Source organism: Macrobrachium rosenbergii, chromosome 6 (assembly GCF_040412425.1).
Source record: "Macrobrachium rosenbergii isolate ZJJX-2024 chromosome 6, ASM4041242v1, whole genome shotgun sequence".
Lineage (NCBI taxonomy): Eukaryota > Metazoa > Arthropoda > Malacostraca > Decapoda > Palaemonidae > Macrobrachium > Macrobrachium rosenbergii.
This window is the reverse complement of record NC_089746.1, coordinates 20,315,261-20,335,260: the sequence shown is the minus strand read 5'-3', so window position 1 is coordinate 20,335,260 and position 20,000 is coordinate 20,315,261. Positions and strand designations below refer to the sequence as shown.

General features: G+C 33.9%; 2 protein-coding genes across 2 annotated transcripts in view; both read right to left on the bottom strand.

Moving 5' to 3' along the window:
- The window catches only part of LOC136839808 (protein psiN-like), a 19,633-nt gene extending 12,983 nt beyond the window's left edge, over positions 1 to 6,650 (bottom strand). The window contains exon 1 of the mRNA XM_067106138.1: positions 6,510 to 6,650. Within this exon, the coding sequence (XP_066962239.1) occupies positions 6,510 to 6,650 (141 nt within the window). The remainder of the gene's footprint in view (positions 1 to 6,509) is intronic.
- A 4,271-nt stretch (positions 6,651 to 10,921) lies between these two features.
- LOC136839277 (uncharacterized) lies at positions 10,922 to 18,837 on the bottom strand. Its single transcript, XM_067105092.1, has 6 exons — positions 18,698 to 18,837; positions 15,719 to 15,853; positions 14,907 to 15,033; positions 13,912 to 14,052; positions 11,655 to 11,801; positions 10,922 to 11,275 (listed from the first exon to the last, which is right to left on the bottom strand). The coding sequence occupies exons 2-6, from the start codon at positions 15,764 to 15,766 to the stop codon at positions 11,271 to 11,273; spliced, it is 468 nt and encodes a 155-aa protein (XP_066961193.1). The 5' UTR covers positions 15,767 to 15,853; positions 18,698 to 18,837; the 3' UTR covers positions 10,922 to 11,270.
- Positions 18,838 to 20,000: the final 1,163 nt, after the last annotated feature.

The following is a 20,000-nucleotide window of genomic DNA, read 5'->3' as shown; positions in this document are numbered from 1 at the left end:
TGCTGTAACACAGAAAAGGACAGTGTTGGAAGTGAAAAGGATAGCTTTTACCGTTTCCCTAAAGATCCCAAAATGTGTAGGAAGTGTGTGTGAACATCTGCAGAAGTGACCATATAAACACCAAAAACGCAAGAAGTGTTCTGTTCGTTTTCCACAAAGCGATTATGCAAGAAACCTCAGGCAAGAATTGCTTAACTACTGCCCTGCAAATGCAAGAGAATTGAAGGATGATGCAATACCGAACCAACATTTACCTCTGCATGATAGTGCCACTAATTATTCAGGTATTTAACATCTTGACTCTTAAGTTTGATTTAATCTACCTGTTACATTTAAAATTCTGTATAAATATGCTAACTGTAGGCGTATATGAATACTCCTGCCAATTGATGTGCATAAACATATCCTCCGTTCGGTTCCTAATGCAAGTAAACCATATTTGACTGGTTAAGAGTGATAAGATTGAAATTAGGCCTAGACCTATGTGTAGTTAAGAGTAACTGCAAAGGGGATACTACTGCAGTCAACACGAGAGAGAGAGGGACTTGAACATTTTATTGAAATGTTTCATGTGCATGAAATGGGTCTGTCATTTGTCGGGCAAAGGAAAGGGACAGTTATTCTCGAGAGAGGGAGAGAGAGACTGAGAAGAGAGCGTTTTGCATAAATGAATGAACCGTAGGTTTATAAGGATAATTCTAACAATTAAAGAGCACATACAGTATGTAATATCATCCATTCGATTCCTAATGGTTAATATTGTCAGAATTGTAATTAGGCCTAGACCTATTTTTGCCCAGAATAACTGCAAAGAGAAAATGCAAGTCAACACGAGAGAGAGAGAGAGAGAGAGAGAGAGGACAAAATTTCATTAGAATCGTTTTCATGTGTATGAAATAGCCAGTTATTTGTTTGGTAAAGGAAGGGAAAATTAAGAGAGAGAGAGAGAGAGAGAGAGGGATATATTACTAGTTTTTTTTGCATATGAATAAGCCTCCTTTTGTTAGGGGTTTAGAAAGATGAAAATGATATTTAATTTTATATATATATATATATATATATATATATATATATATATATATATATGTGTGTGTGTGTGTATATATATATATTAACTTTATCACATACACAATTGTTCTGTGCATTGTACGCATACTTGATAATGTGGACTGTTTGTCCAAGAAAGCTTGTAACTTTTTCTGAATAAAAAACTCCGTTAGATACCATCCAGTTTGAATGAGGTCCTTTTAGTAATATATATATATATATATATATATATATATATATATATATATATATATATATATATATATATATATGTGTGTGTAGATAGATACTAGAGAGAGAGAGAGAAATTTACTCCAATTTTTTTCATTCATATGAACAGGCTTTTTGCAATTTTTGTTGCAAGAAACGTCAAAATAATAAAATACACCTGTATATATATATACCTTATACACACACACACACACACACATATATATATATATATATATATATATATATATATATATATATATATATATATATATAAAAGCAAAATGCCTCTCTGCATATCTCATGAAACATCTCCTACCTGTGACCGATGACGTTGAGAATGAGGAAGGTGTCATAGGAAATTTAATGGAGGGAGAACCAGAATCTGTGATAGAAAATGAGTCTAAGTTATTTTGGATGATTCATAGCACATAAGTTTAGGAACAAATATCCATCTGTAGGTTCAGCAGATATAGACGGAACAAATAAGGATTGGATCTCATATGTAAAGAGGAAAATATTTTATAGAACTTCTGTACAATTTTAAAAAGGTCTGCAGCATAATATGGAAGAATTATTCAGAACTTTCCATGGAGAAACGCTGAGGCCGGGAGTCATGGCAAAATCCAGTGTTCTCGATATTTTCAAAGAAAAAAGTGTTGATGCTCCTGAGGATATATTTGTTATTTTTTTAGATTAATAATTTATTGTAGAATGAAAATATTAAACTCAAAAGGGAAAAAACATTGCAAAGCAAAGGTAATAAAAATTGATAAAAATAGTTCAGTAATTTTTGATAAACATTTGATAGAATTAAGGGAGTAATAAGGGCGTGTTGAATTAAATATAAATAAAGTGCCTTTTCTTTTGGTTTTCATTTCCAATGTTCAGTTTGTATTCTGTGTGCAAATTTATGAAGAAATAATTAAAATGTTAACAAAAACAGTGTTATGAACTCAAAGAGGCGCCAGTAAGTCGTATAAATGCCCAGCACCCAAGCTAGCCATGTGATGTCACTGAGCATAGCCATCTTCTTGGGCGAGACAATTTTGTGTACGTTGTACTAGGAATTCGTGATACGCAGCCAACAGCTTATATATAAAAAAGAATGATTATTCATACACTTTCCTGGCTTAATTGAGAAGGTTCCTTGATTGTAAGATCGAAAGATTTACGATGGTGTTTGCCTTATTAGGCCGAGTGAGAAGAGTATTGTTTAATCCATGCTTGAGGTTTCGAATACAGAAGGCCACACTGAAGATTTACTACATATGCTGGTGTGTCAGTGGGGAAGCTATAGCGTGGAAAGTTTAATGAGTTAATGTCAGTGTTTTTGTAGTGTCGAATTTACAAAACGTTATTGGACTTATTTTAACGAGGAAAATATGTATTTTTAAACTGATGTGGTTTGAATTTGTTAATTATTACGATAGCTAAGGATGTACTTTAATGTTTACTGATTAAAAGTTTTATGTAATTAAGCTTTGGATTCGGTGTACCTTGTACCTGAATTATTATCTACTTTACAAAATATTGACTGTTGGGAATTTTTTCTAGTAAGCGCACGTGTTTGTAGCAAATAAACGAAGCTCATCGTACGCGTGTATCCTTCAACTCCCTGTTAGCTGAGACATCCATGCACATGTGCTTTTTCTCAGATTTTCTGGCTTGTTTTGATATGCTGTGTAGCTTCCATTATTGTCTGCAAAAGTTCCTGTTTGTTGTTAATTTTCTTTTGCATATTAATGATTTCATGTGTCCCAGAGATCGTAGTCCAGCAGTGTTAGGTCTAGTGATCTTGTAGGTGTAGGATAATTGTGCAATCCTCCTCGGCCTATCCACCGTTCAGATGTCCGGTTAAGGTGCTGCCTTACGTGGCTACTAAAATGTGGTGGTGGCTTGTCATGTTGGAAAATCAATCGGCATTGTGTAGCTAGAGGAATATCTTCCAGAAGGGGAGAATATCTATTAAAAATTTAGCATAAGCATCCCCGTTAGGGCGACCTTCGAAGATGTGTGGGCCTAAGCGGAAAATCGGTGTTGGAACTTATCTTCTACTTTTATGTGAGGATTTTCATTTTCCCGCCAATGTTCATTGTGAACATTGTGTAGCCCCGTACGAGTAAATGTAGCTTTAATCAGTAAATAAAATTAAGTCTAATAGCTGAGAATTATCTTGCAACCACCTACCAAATTCAAGTCGCCTCTCAGAATCTTCTTCCTGAAGATGTTGAACTTCGCGGTGATGGTACGGACGAAGAAGCTATGCTGTTGCACTTATTCCCCAGGAAGATCATTTCTCACGAAGATATTTAAAAACAGAGTAAAATGTTCTTATTGTAGATCTATTTGGATATTTTCCTTTGCATTCATGCACAACAGCATGCGCACTCCCATTGCAAAACCCATAAGTAAACATCATATCCATATATCCCGCATTACTGAAACGGTAGGGCATTGTCTCCAGTTTCTTGCTTTCAAAATGAATCAGGAATTTAACAGCTGTATTCTGGACACGCCCACTTATTTTGGCTTCTGGAAAAGCGAGATTATGTAGAGTAACAAGTGAACCTATCAGCTGATTGCTAGCCCCGCTCCATCGCCCCCCCAATATCCCTGACTACCCCGACATACCATACACCATCATTCTCTTCTGACAGCACTGTTAGTGATAGCGGTCTTTAGAAATTCACCTCACTGACAAACAAATCCTTAAAATGCATATCTTTAAAGAACATTTTCTGCTCAGAATTACTTTTTCTTTCATTTCCAGGAATATTTGCAGAAACTTTTGTTACAGCCTGTATTTCAGCTATATTTCACCTCTTCCTCTGCAACTTGTATCCAACTTATCTTTCGCTTCAACCAAACAATGGTCAAATATACCTCCAACTACCCCTCCTCTCATCATTATAACCATCAACTTGTTCTCCAACCTACTCTTTACTAACGTCTAATCTATTAAACTTTTTTCCCCTCACCAAATTTCTCTTTTCCAAGGAATGATCTGTATTGAACAGTGATCTCTCAGTGTGTACCAGACTTGCATTAATATTCATCTTACTGCTAACTTTTATTGATTTAACTAGAAATGCTTAGTGGATTAAGCAAACATAAAAAAACGCGTATCTCTGAATATTGAATCCTTTGATGTAGATATTCAAATCGGCAATCAATGTCAGTTCTTTTAGGTCACTTTCAAACTGAATGTTATTTGGTTGCTTAGAAAGTTGTAATTGAGGGAAACCGTGTCTAGTTTAAAACGATGACAAAGGAAGTATTTTCCTAACATGCAGTTTATTTACGAAAAGGTTGAAGGATTATTCCTTTGTCCTGTTTACAATCCACTACAGAAACAAAAATCTCCTAAAGGAAGGTTCTCTTAGGCTGGGAAAGTCTTAGGTTCATGCACCAGCAATATACTTGGCAAAGAGAAAAAGGTGAACCAAATTTTTCTAGACCATGTAGTAGTAAAGAGTAGTGGAAGAACAAGATGATGAATTTACTAGTGAGAGGAGAAGTGACTTGAAGTAAGACTGAACAGTATTAGGTCGAAGCAATTCGAAGTTAAGATTGTCAAAAGGGTTGAAAATCTAGCTATAAATGGGTTTGAGAATAAGATCCTAAGGAAGTGAGACCAGCATATGAAGAAAATTATAGGGATAAAGACATATAGGTAGAGGGAGTCTATGAGGAGTTTGAAAAATTCTAGGATAAGGTCAGAGTCAGCAGGGGGTGTTGTGGTTATCGGAGGGTGGGCAGTGGGAATAAAACTATCAAGTGGTGGATTGAGTATATGAGAGAATTAGAGAAGGAAAAAGAGATGTGAGAAAATATATAGGAGGATGGCTCAAATACATGAGAGATAAAGCTGGAGAGGAAAGTAGACAAGAATTGAGTAGAAGGGAAAAGATAAACCTTGAGGAGAATGAGTTGTTTTACTGGGAGGTCACTGAAGAGAAAACCCCGTAGGGGGCTAGTGCCATCAGTGCACCTCATGCGGTGCAATGTATGCACTACTTAAGGGTCTTTGCAGCGTCCCTTTGGCCCCTAGCTGCAACCCCTTTCATTCTTTTTATTGTACCGCCTTTCATATTCTCTTTCTTCCCTCTTACTTACTAGCCTCTCCTAACATTTGATTCATAGAGCAACTGCGAGGTTTTCCTCCTGTTACACCTTTTACTGTCAGTTTCCGTTTCAGCGCTGAATGGCCTTAGTGGCTCCAGTGCTTGGCATGTATGCCTCAAATCTACAAATCAATCAAACTGAAGAAAAACAGGCTATTTAGTAAACAGATCTCGAAATAAGTCATACAAACTAGTTCAGGAACATGTGTCTGGAGAAAAGTTCCCTACGTGTACCGAATGGTAAGCATCCCACGCATCTCGTTAAATTCATCGCCATGCGAATGTGAAAGAAATGATACTTGTTGGGAGTTTTTTCACGAAGTTTACATGGCCCAAATTAAGTTGATTTATAAATTGCCCCGCTTGGCTGCGTGGAACACTGAATTTTGCATTACGCAAAAATGACTGACTGTTCACAAAATAAGGCAGTTATATATATATATATATATATATATATATATATATATATATATATATATATATATATATATATATATATATATATATATATATATATATATATATATATATATATATAGAGCTTATGAATAGCGCAATATAATTTCCTGTAAAGTACTACAAATGCCAATTACCTTATTTTGTGAACTTTGTCATTTTTATGTTTATATATATACATATATATACATACATATCATACATATATCTATATATATATATATATATATATATATATATATATATATATATATATATATATATATATATATATATATATATATATATATATGAGTGTGTGTGCGTCCTGTATCTATGAGTTTTAATGTGCAACGCTTAATACTACTTAATATACTAGAGTATGCACATATATTCACGTCTAAATACATGTGCAATGACGAACATCCTAAATTTCGATGCTTGTCTCACAAATGTTACCGTGTTAACCAGCATGAATAAAAATAATGATGAGTGAGTAATCAGGTCAGGAGAACAAAACCCTCCTCCCCTCGAAAGTCGATGGGAGGGGTGTCATTAGGTGACCAAGGTCCTTTAAATATACTCTATATTTAAAGGACCTTGGCTGTGACTAGGTGGGTGTACCTGGACGGGTAATGATGTATAGAGTTTAAAGGATGTCTCCCTTTATGAGTCCTTTGAAAGGAGTACACTGGATGCCTCTCTCTTCTTCTTCTTCTTTTTCTTCTTCTTCTTCTTCTTCTTCTTCTTCTTCTTCTTCTTCTTCTTCTTCTTCTTCTTCTTTCTTTCTTTCTTTTTGATTGAATTATTTCTTAACTGAACTTCCTCCATAGAAGTTGTAATGAAGTTACGAGTTAGTAAATCATGTACATATTGCCGAAACATGCAAATTCTAGGCGTCAAGTGTGAACTACTCGTTAATCACAGAATTTCATATTTCTTAAATAAATATCAAAGGTCATATGAAATGACGAAGTTTGTGATCCCATTAGAATGTCGTGAAAATATTTTAACTACGGTTGATGAAAACAAGAACGAGTAGAGCGTTTTTGAAAAATATCTGGATTTAAAGGCCTGCCGTGTTAAGACTATTCAAAAGTGTGAGGAAATGGAGAAGTTAAGAGGTCTTTAGGCTATCACACACATATATATAAATATATACAAATATATATATATAAATAATACTGGTAATCGTCTTAGACACGAAGATATGTAAATTAGTTGTACTCCACGTAGGAAAATAAAAAGTTTTGATGAGGATATGTATAACAGTTTCGTCCTCAATGGACCTCCTCTTGTAGCGTTTATTAAGGAGGTCCATTGGAGGACGAAACTGTTGGGTATATCCTAACCAGAAAAACTTTCATTTTCCTACTTGGAATACAACTAAATATATATATATATATATATATATATATATATATATATATATATATATATATATATATATATATATATATATATATATATATACAGTCTATGTATATATATATATGTATGTATATATATATATATATATATATATATATATATATATATATATATATATATATCTATAATATATATGTGTGTGTGTGTGTTTATATGTTCCCAAAAAATCCTTTAAGGACCTAGTATAAGATTGGTGGTAATCAATTTCAGGAATAAAAAGAAATGTAAATTTTTTGCTCACTTTTTTATTGAATGTACATGGCTGAGCTAAACAAAGTATATACCATTGTACATAAGCAATATATCTATCTGCACACTCATAGAGTTGATTCATCCAAACATTGCGTATACATACATATATATATATATATATATATATATATATATATATATATATATATATATATATATATATATATATATATATATATATATATATATATATATATATATATATATATATATATATATATATGCATACGAAATGTTTGGATGAAACAACTCATGGGTACGCATATGTACAAGTACAAAGGTATATACTTTTCGTTAGCTCAGCCATGCACATTCAATGAAAAGCAAGAAATGAACTTGACATTTCTTTTCATTCCTGACGCTGAATTACCATCAATCTTACACTAGGTCCTGTAAAGGATTTTTTTCGGGAACAGTGACGTGAATATCTATTGAATATAAAAGCGGCCAACAGCTGAAGGTAATTTGGCTATACACTTTATGGTGGAGCTATTACACGTACCCAGAGGCCTTCACGTTCATTCATTAATCATGAGTAGCGTTCTCAGTGCACCTCATACGTTGCACTGTATGCATTATTTAAGTTTTTTTTGTAGCGTCCCTTCGGCCCCTAGCTGTATCCCCTTTCATTCTCAGAGCTGAATGGCCTCATATGTCCCAGCGCCTGGCATTTGGTCTAAATTTTATATTCCGATTGTATATTAGTGGGAGGAGTGATTCACCCTCGTTTATAGATCAGTAAACATTTTATGACCCCAATAAACCTTAGTTGAATACGTTAAAGCAGTATTCGGAACTAATGTCAAGGGCACTTGCTATTTCAAATACAAAAATGTGTCTTGGGAATTTTGTGGACGGTGAAGTGACGTTGAATGTGTTGGGAGAGGTTCTTTCATATCCTGACCTAAGTAAGTTTTGTTTTTATATGTTCAAATCTTAGATTTAGTGGAGCCTTTGTTGTTGTCTTGATTTAACGAGAACACTGTTGTTTGGATACAAGCATTGTAATATGGTCAAGGAAATACTGTATAGTTTTGTGAGAGTGATCCCTTGCTCCTTGCTTGAAACACCATTAGGCTGAGGAAAAGTCTGGAAATCTGTGATAGTCTCATCTTCCTTTTTTCGAGTTTTTATTTGAAATTTACACATTCAAACTTCTCGGGTTTGGTGTATGAGGGGTTCATCAAAAGCATCAAAGTACAGGGTTCATATACCATACTTTCTTACAGTCTTTTACACACACACACGCACGCACGTAATTTTTGAGGCCGCACACAAAATTCAATGTGCAGTCATTTAAACGAGAATACTTGAGGACTGATTTGTGGAGGAACATTGCTTTGGCAATTGTGTGTTCTAACTACAAGACACGAAATCTGCTGATTTTCATGCACGGGTGTCACTGGTACACCCGAATGATTATTGGTGTCCTCAGGTGCGGGTTTAATTCTTTAGTGGTAAGGTCAATAGTTTTAGGGGCAGTGTGTGAACATTATAAACCCTTTAATATGAATTCTGTTTGCTTGGGAAGCAACCCAATAGCCAGATATATTCAGAAATGGTATGGATTCCTCTGGGGAATCATGACATGCAGTATCCGGGATCTTTAGATTTTGTCGGTAGGTTCACCACATAGGCCCAAAGCATAACGGTCAACCAGTTCCTACGCATACTTACTTCGGTATCACTCAGTTAATTCAACTTAATAGTTTGAGAACGGATAAATTCTGAAAAATCAAGTTTTGTAGGGAAATTCATTATCGAAAGTCAGTAAAATGTAATCATTTTGGAAATAGGTTGGTATAATAACTTCGGAATTTCACTAAATAGAAGTACGGAGAATATGATCATCAACGACCCACTGTTACTGTTGGTTTAGGTTGTCCATGATGTCCATGATGCTTTGATATTCTCAATTAAAACTTACGCATAACTTACTGTACTGTATATACGAAAGGAAAAAGGTACCAATGAATAATGTGAAATATCCCAATGAATGTGACAAGCGTCCATTATTGTATTAACGCACATTTTTCTTTTAAAGCTTTAAATCGTGTTATTATATCCTCTGGACCGGCACATATGTTACGGGGCACCGAAGTAATGAAAAAGTCTGAAATTTATGAAAATCCCTTTTTTTATCCTTTTTTTTAGGCAATGATTCACGGGATAGTTACTACGATATGGGTCCTTGAGGATTTGTTCAACTTATATCCGACTCTTCACTCGTTAAAGTTATTCAGGTCCATTTATTGCAGGTGAACTCCGATGACTTCGAATATTTCCTTAATTATAATTATATTCTAATTAGCCCACAGTTTTCCCAGTAATTTTGATATGTACAATCAAATCAGAGCGACTCAGAGGGGCTAATCTTTAAGTTCAAATTAATTTAGTTTGTTCTTCATGAAGACGATCGGTCATTTTGATAAAATTTTACAGCGCGTCTTGCTTATATCAAGTACGCCAATCAACTTTCAAAGAGACGCGCCTATTAATATTCTAATTATCTTTGCTTAATGGCGACGACTGTCAATTTGTGCTGTCCACCACATATTCCTGGTTAGTTAGGCTAAGGTGTAATACATCTGGCCCACAGCAGAATATTGGACTACCTTCATTTGAATTCTGATAGACTAATGAATCATATTTTTACTACCCATCACTTGTGCGATTTTTTCCATTGACTTTTTCCAAAGGGTAAATGTCAAGTGGGTCCAAAATTACCGGCGGAGGACTGTTGGTCTTCCCTTGTAAAGAAGATCGTTATTAGATTTGGTAAAGAAGTGAGGATGCGGGGAGAAGAAGCAAGTTTTTTTGGGGAGGGCCACTGCCAGTGAGTCACATTAAGCCCCGGGAGATCACAGGAGCGAGTCACAGTCTTAGTCATATGTACGTACAGTTTATCCTCCTGAATATATTTAAATGACTTCACTCTGATGTTTAATGATGGTTTGGCAAATTACAAAAGACAAGAACACGACGGCCAGACAGAATAATGTTTTGAAATCAACTAGACCGAATTTGCATACGAAAGTAGGATTATACGTTAACCTAGTACTGGCTGTATTGCTATACAGATATGGATCATGATGTGATCATGAAACTATATTTATAAGAGTTTGATTGTTTGGGAATAAGGCTTCATGAAGAATATTAGGAGGCAGGATAATAAGAAATGGTACCATGAGGGAACTGACAGTTTTGTACGTAGATGAGATGATGGTGAAGGGAGGTTGGTAATGGCTAGGCCATGTCTTGGAGAGAATAGCACGAGGTACTGTTAGTTATGTTCCTAGGTGCACCAGAAGAGTTGGAAGACCCACTGAGCCGGTGCTGATGTCCTGTTTGTCAGGACGCTTGTTTCCAACCTTCAACAGCTGGTATAGGTTCATTCCATAAGGATAAGCAAACAACTCTTGGAAGCCAAAGGAAACTATATTTTGAGACAAATTACAATAACTTCAAATCAGTAAGTCAAAGGGAAATGTATTTTGAAGCAAATTACAATAACTTCAAATCATGGAAGTCAGAGGGAAGTTTATTTTGAGGCAAATTACAATAACTTCATGTCGAAGCAAATACAAATTTTGAGTTAGCACCAATCGCGTGACTCTTTAGTAACAACGGGATTATGTCTCAGAAGAAGTTAACAGAAAATCCGATGAGCGTCACTAATGAAGAGAAATATACACGATGACTTCGTTGTTGCACAGGAAGATCCCCTTCAGGGTAAGCAGTAGAGTAGTATGGCCATGCTGCTTCTTATTACCCTATAAAAGCCAAGGTAGGATTAGTAACTTATTTGTTAAGCTAAATTTTAGAATTTAGCCAGATATGTTTTTGTATAGATTGAAATTACAAGTTTACTGTGTGATGCAGTTTTATTATTAGATAAACTCCTTGAAGTTGGAAGCGGATAGATAATGCAATACATTTTTAGTTAACTGATCAAGCGTTCGTGAAGATGGTCAAATTCTAATCTCGAAAGTAATACGTAAAAGTATCATGATCAAAACAGACAAATGATATTTATGATAAACCTTACTGTTGAATAGGCCTGCTCTGCTTGCGAAAACAGTAAGTAAATAAAAAAGAATAATTAGCATCGGCAAGAAAGGCTGCTCTCAATATCTCGTCATTTATTCTTACCTGAATACGGAACGCAGCATATGCAGTTCGAGTCTCCACAGCCACCGGAAACCATTAGACCATTACAGATGTGTTGCTTCGAAGGATCTGCCTTCTGCCGGTAACAGTAACCTCCCATATTGCGGCACTGACTTGAACGAACACATTCTGGCGGTAAATACAAATGTGTTAGACTAAACATCTCTAGACTCAGTTTCATTTGCATCAGTTTATGGGTCAAAATAATTTCAGAATTTGTGACTATTATTCAAATTGTCTGTGAAGTAAGAGGGCACCATAGTAAACCTGTAATGTACTTTCTTTTGTAAAAGAAAACCGAACAAACTTTAACAGAGATTTGATTTAGAAGAGAAGGTAATCTTCAAAGATATTGTCATGGCAACCCGGTTAGCACCGACTAAATAAAGACAGCAGTTGGTCCACTACGTAAGATTAGGCCCTGCAGATGTATCGATTTTCAAAGCCTCCATAAATTATTAGCCTGGGAAAAAGAACTATCTATCGGACAACTCATGTTTAAGAAGCCGGGTAAAGACTAAATCAAGATTCATCAAAAATTCAGAAAAGAAGCGCACATTCTATGAGAGATTGGTGATAGGCTGTCTATGTGGCCTAAGGCGTCTAATCACTTACCGATTCCGCACACCCTATGAAACAATGAAGAACCGAGAACTTAAATGTATCTATGAAAAATACTTTTGAGAGTGCTTATGCTTACGGAAATAGTGTTTGCATGCTATCAACATTCAGGAAACCTGTGTGGGGCTGTTTTATTTAAACCCCTTCAGATGAAGTCCATGTCAAAACATGGCATCCAGTTGTGAAGAAAGTATGCCTTGGTCATTAAGAAATAGGTGATGTCTCAAGGTCTGATGCCAGCTAAAATGTTTCACTCCGTATGACAAATGGCCTGGCAAGAGAACCAGTTAGGACGAAAAATTTTCATCCAAGGGAGGAAGAGACAGTACATGAGGCAGCACCTGAAGCTCCACCAATCACTGGCTATTAAAAACACGCAATCAGGACGTACAATGACTAACTCTGAAGGTGATGTGAAAATGTTGCCCGAAGCCCTGCTGAAGTCTAGGATGCCCCAGCTGAGATATCATAGACTCAAAGTAGATTGGTCTAACCAACAGTTATATCTTCGTCCACTGTTTTTTTATTTTTTTCTCCTTTGCAAGGTAGCGTCATTTTGTGCCTTTTACTACATTGTGCTTAGAACAGAGTTCTAATTCCTGATGGGCACGTATCACAGGCCAGTCCAAGACAGCCCTCATTTACTCTGAATAAAATAACATTACCTCAAATGCTTGGGTTGGTAATTGTTTCATCCTTTTTAACTTTTATCCTTTCAATGATATCAGTAGAAGCGAGAAAGGCTGAAATTGTCAGAGGAGGGGTTTCGCGAGGCAGAGATTAGATTAAAAACAACACTGGTCAACAGTATCAGCAGGACTGAAGCTAAAGTTATTAATGAAAAATCTTTTTATAATCCTATGAATATGAAATTAAGCTCAGACAGCCTAAACAATGTCCAGTCTGATCACCCGACTGAGAAACAGCAGCGATTCGCTCATACACAGCATCCTGAGCAGTAAGGCAAGAAGATCTTATTCTCTGTTTTTGCAATTATCAAGAGTCATCTCCAGAATCTGTCATTATTATTATTATTATTATTATTATTATTATTATTATTATTATTATTATTATTATTATTATTATTATTATTATTATTATTATTATTATTATATTTCTACGTTCCTTGCTGTTTTTGGTATTCTTACTTCCTGTTATTACTGTGTTTAAAGTCATTGTAGAGTTTTGTAATTTTCATTATTCGTATTTAGCCCTCTGGCCCTGACCTCCGTAACCACCTAAGGACCCCAGATGGAAGTTAATCGTCTGCAATCTGTATTTTTTATTGTTATAATTTTTTTTTCTATTATTCCGCATATAATTACTGTCATTACCATTATTATGAATTCTATTTTTTCTACTTCTTCAGCAACTGTGTGGATACTGCCGATAATAATTTTTGTCATGTTCCTTATGTATCTAGATTGTGTGTATTGTATTTGTATATTCCACGTATATGGCCCTGAGCCGCAATAAAGATTATTATTATTATTATTATTATTATTATTATTATTATTATTATTATTATTATTATTATTATTATTATTATTATTCAGTCAGTTTCATCTATTCGTGACGCAGGTTCCTGATATAAAAATATTTCTAGTAAAAAACTCACCAGTCTCCCTACAGCAGGCACACTTGTCACCTAGGCAGAAGTAGGAATCTATCTCCCTGTTACACGTGGTCCAACCTCCTTGTTTCAGGCAGTATCCGTTACGTTCTAAGCAACCCTCTTTCTCTATGCATATGCGAGTATCTGTGAAAAAAAAAAATTACCAGTTCTAAGTGTTTATGATATAATAAATGCAAAATTTTGAGATATTCTTGTGTTAACAAAAAGAAGGAGTAAAAGTCGATTTCTATGTGTGGATATCGAATTATTTTACCTTCTACTTTGTTCTTTATTTCCGAACGGCCTTATGAGAAAAAGAAATATTGATCGATACACCTTCATTCTTGTCCAAACTCCCACTGTTGTTCCACTATCAGTCCTCCAATTATTTGTGTTATATTTCTCAATCAGTATCTTACCATACACTGTTTCATATATATATATATATATATATATATATATATATATATATATATATATATATATATATATATATATATATATATATATATATATATAAATGAATTTTTATCACATCACCGTGATTCGTATACAAGCATTAAGCTACAAACGTCCTTTAATATCCAATTCGCTCTACCTCCCAGGAATAATATATTTTCATATATGTTACCCGAAGGGGGAATTTTTTGTTGATAATAAGTTCGTCGTCTCGTGGGCTCAAACCACGGAAAATAAAAACTCAGGACTACAGTGACGCGAATTTTAACCACACGGCCAACAACTAAAAAAATCCTTCGGGTAACATATATGAAAATATATTATTCCCAAGGTAGAGTGAATTGATATTAAAGAACGTTTGTAACTTAATGCTTATATATATATATATATATATATATATATATATATATATATATATATATATATATATATATATATATATATATATATATATATATATATATATATACATATACATATACATATACACAAGCTCATTAATCTCCCTTTCAAACACTACCTGAGGCTTTCTGTATTACCTGGAACGCAGCAGAAACAGTCAGTACCGAGACACCTGAGGCTGAACTGGGTTCCATCGCACAGTTGAGTCTGATTCTTGAGCAAGCAGTATCCTCCCACTTCCTTTGCATTTTGGCTGTCGCTGGCCTGTGTTGCCGTGATTCAGGATAAATGAGGGATGGAAAACAATAGATTACTCTCTTGCAGGCTCACTGTTGCACGTTATAAGATTCACATGCTGAAAACAACTTACATTAACTCGGTGCTGTGTGTCTCTGATCATCTATTGTGAATGTGTGTGGGAGGTTGTACATTATAACTAAATCATTCATTATTTGGTTAGGCTAACGGTGTCATAGAAGAAATCAGCTATTTTCGATTAGTGCTAAGAAAAAATGAGTTTCCGGAAAGGCATTTCAACTTCTCAGACAACAGATCTTTTGGGTATACGCACTATATATATATATATATATATATATATATATATATATATATATATATATATATATATATATATGTATATATACATATATATATGTATATATATACATATATATATATGTATATACAGTATATATATATATATATATACATATATATGTGTGTATATATATTCAGCATGTATATATTTATATATATATATATGTGTGTTATATATATATACTGTATATATATAAATATGTATAATACATACATATATGTATATATATATATATATATATATATATATATATATATATATATATATATATATATCTGTATGTGCGTTCATGTATGTGAACTACACTGGTAAATTTTCATCGACATCCTTCTGTACTCTTCATCAACTCACATCCATCCTTGCAGCAAGCGCATCCATCTCCGTGGCAATGTCGCTCATTGATGAGTCTGTCGCATTTTGCTAGGTTCTTAACGCAGACTCCGTTAGCGTCCGAGCAGACTGGCTTCGGTAAGCATATGGAGGTATCTGTAAGAAGGAGAGATTTTAATCAGAGTTCACCTAAAGCGCGAGTAACTTCAGTTTCAGCTATTTAGCAGAAGACGATGTCACTTGTAACTGTAATAACCACAGTGCCCTCTTAACTTTTCGAATTCGCCACATTTTGGATACGCTTGCCACTACAAAGCCTTAGATCCGAATGCAAGAATATGAAGCAATTTTAATGTCCGTAGCAGGATTCGAGCTCGCATCCGGAGTATCAGAACGAGGTCATGTTGCCCACCTGACCACGAGAAGGATTTTTAAAATAATGCTTCACTGAAAACAACAAGGCCTGAAAACACTACAAAGTCAAAGATCTTTTTAGAATGTATACCCAAGAGTGACAAAGCTTGGTATATATATATATATATATATATATATATATATATATATATATATATATATATATATATATATATATATATATATATATATATATATATATATATATATATATATATATATATATATATATGAAATATAAAAACGTATCTTGCCTCTGAGTTACCAATAGAAGGATACACAGTGATAATACACTGTGAATCCTTCTATTGATATATATATATATATATATATATATATATATATATATATATACAGTATATACTGTATATATATATATATATATATATATATACAGTATATATATATATATATATATATATATATATATATATATATATATATATATATATATATATATATATATATATATATATATATGAGCCTTTCAGTCGAGAAACATGCCAAGCGCCATCCTAGGCCAAAGCATTTTTAATTTAACTTATTACATTTTAAAAATGGAACTTGGCATGTTACTTGACTGAAAAGCTCATATATATATATATATATATATATATATATATATATATATATATATATATATATATATATTATGTATATATACATATATATGTATATATATATATATATATTATATATATACACACTAGTGCAACATAAAGCCCTATGAGTTTTTGAAATGTTCCATGAAATTGCCAGATATCATAAATAATATTAGTCTGAAACTCAGATGTTGGGGAACATGACTCTAATTGTCTCATTTTTTCTGTATATTACTAAACTGTGGTTGTTTTGTTCCCGTAAATAAGATTAGTATTACACAGATGTACGGAGAACTTCAACATTCCTCCACTCATTAGTATGTCAATCTTAGGATGCACTGACCCGTCAGAACATAGAAATTCCCCCAATTGTGTTCCGTGTGAGAGAGTTTGTTGATGATGTTTTTCTCAGACAGGTATTGCACCACCAGCAGAACATTCATAAGATAAAAAGATGGCATCTTCCTCCGTTCGGGAAGAGAAAGTACTGACAGACTTTAATTATTAGTCCTTCCACGTTCTGTTATCAAGATGGATTAAATTATCTGCATAATAAAAAAAATATGTAATTCATTAAAGAATTATTCACTGTAGCGTGAGTCTTGAACTGGAGAAACAAATCTACAGTTATGTTTTGGGAGTCGACCAGACTCCAGAAAGCTCTCTGTAGAGATTTATTTTTAAGAGTATGTACCCATACAAAAATATGGATTTGTTTCTCCATGTAATTCAGTACTGTCCCGACAAGCATTAGCTAAGAGAAAAATTTTTATTTTTCCCGAAAGGCTACTTTCGTTGTTGGAACTATTACCATTTCCCAACTGGGGTTGCTACTTGTCTCATAATGATAATATAAGTAGTCTAAAAGACACTCAATCCACTAAGGCATTATACTGCCCTAAAATGGAAAACTACAGTTTCCGCAAAATTTTCGAAATATTGAGATATGCCACCTACTGGGCTCGTGAAAAACTAATACACAAGTTACTGCAGTTTCAGAATGATTCTTCGATGCTTTCCACGAGTATTTAGGGGGTCCCATTTGCAGTATCTGTAAAATCAGTAGTAAGACCAAGGAAAACTGCAGTATCAACATCTTTCTCAGTTTTGTATTTTTGCAGATACTGCAGTCTTCCATTTAGGCATTATAGTGTACGTATCGTGCTAAGTAAGCCATCAGTTCCCATAAGCCTCAACAATCAGCATCTCCGATTAATACTAAACAAAAAATTTCCTAACACTATTACCACGGGAACGGGTCAGAAAAGTGTAGCCAACCTCTATTTCACGAAACTTCATTAAGAAAAACGTTGCTTCTTATTCCCCGCTTAACAGTTTATTACATTCGCCGTCTCATTAATATCATTTGCAAATGAAAGCGTTAAAATTTTCTGTGATACCATGTTTTACTATGCCCAAAAGCCCCTCTAAACTACAGCCATCTCATTGCAATATTTCCAGCCCCTGTTCGTTGTTGAAACTATGACTTTAAGAGGTATTATTAATATATATTATCAAAATAGTTTAACCAGACCACTTAGCTGAATATCAGCTCTCACCGGGCTGGCCCAAAGGAGCTGTTTTACTTATATCTATTATTTGTTTTATATTTTATCAATTAAATGACAGTTTTCCCTAAACGTTATAACTGGATTAATTGCAAACGTTGAAGTTCCTGAACAAAAATGATACAGATGGATTTATTCCTAAAACTTGATAGTCGCTGCTGATTATACTTTGGAAATTCACACAATAAATGTTTGATCGTTGTCACACTTTACATTCAGAGCATTCAGGAGCAGGGTTGTGTGGGTTATTCATTAGGTGTCCTTGTGTGTCAGACGAGAAATGGCCAGTTCGGAGACGTACTGGCGTATGTCTCTCTCTTTGGTACGATGAACTCCATTTTCCACATTCCAACACCAGGTTTTTTATTTGTTTTAATCTCATTCTTAAGAGGTAAGTACCAAGGGCGTTGCCTTACCTAAAACGCAGAGGGAACAGACCGGGCCGTCGCAGCCAATTTTGTAATCGGTGGCGCTGCAGGTTTCCACCCGCTGATGAAGCAGTAGCCATCCAGGTAGGCGTATTCCGGCACCCTTTGGCAAGATGTTAGACCATCTGTGAAAGATGGCGAGAGTTCTTTTCAAGACCTGAGGTAAAGCTTTCTAAAGAGCTTGTTTACTCGAATACTTCAGGTGTCACTGAGTGAGATGATATGTACAAACGTCAGGTTTTAACTTAAAATGAATTTTGCTGTGGGATTACATCTTTTTAAATTCCTTCTTTTATGGTGAAAATGCTTTTGTCATAGAAGGGGAAGAGGACTTGAAAAAGAGTAGTCCTATATATATACATATATGTATATATACATATATATATTATATATATATATATATAAATATAAATATATATATACATATGTATACATACACACACACACACACACACACACACACATATATATATATATATATATATATATATATATATATATATATATATATATATATATATGTCTGTGTGAGCTTACCTGTTCTAAGTAAAATGAGCTTAAAAATTAAAATAAGCCTTTCCAGTTATTTTAATAACCACAATACAATAACTTTAATAACTTTTGTAAAGTCATCGACTCACCTTGTGTATTTTCAAAACAAAAATTTGTCAGTAGAGGTCAAATGACATATCTATGTTTGTGGAATACTAGACACGCATGATGCTTAGCAGTATCAGTTGTTTTATAAATTCGTCTTAGCACCTGCTGTCCGTGTTCGTACGTACCGTCCTTGTTCTTACTTACGAAGTCAAGAAAACACCAATACGAATTCCACTGACCACTACTTACCTGCTTCTACCTGCGGAGAAGCGAAGAGAAGAAATCTGTTAATAATTGTATGTATGTGAATATATGTATATATATATGTACATATATATATGCATATGTATACATATATACGTAATACACTGACCACACTTTCCTGCTACCTGCGGAGAAGGAAGAGAAGAAATCTGTTAATAATTATATGTATGTGTATGTATAAGTGTACATATATATATATATATATATATATATATATATATATATATATATATATATATATATATATATATATATATATATACATATATACATATACTGTATATGTAATACACACACACACACACACACACACACACACATATATATATATATATATATATATATATATATATATATATATATATATATATAGGCTATACAAATATTTATTATATTAGTAAATTACAACTAAGCACATTGTATCCTA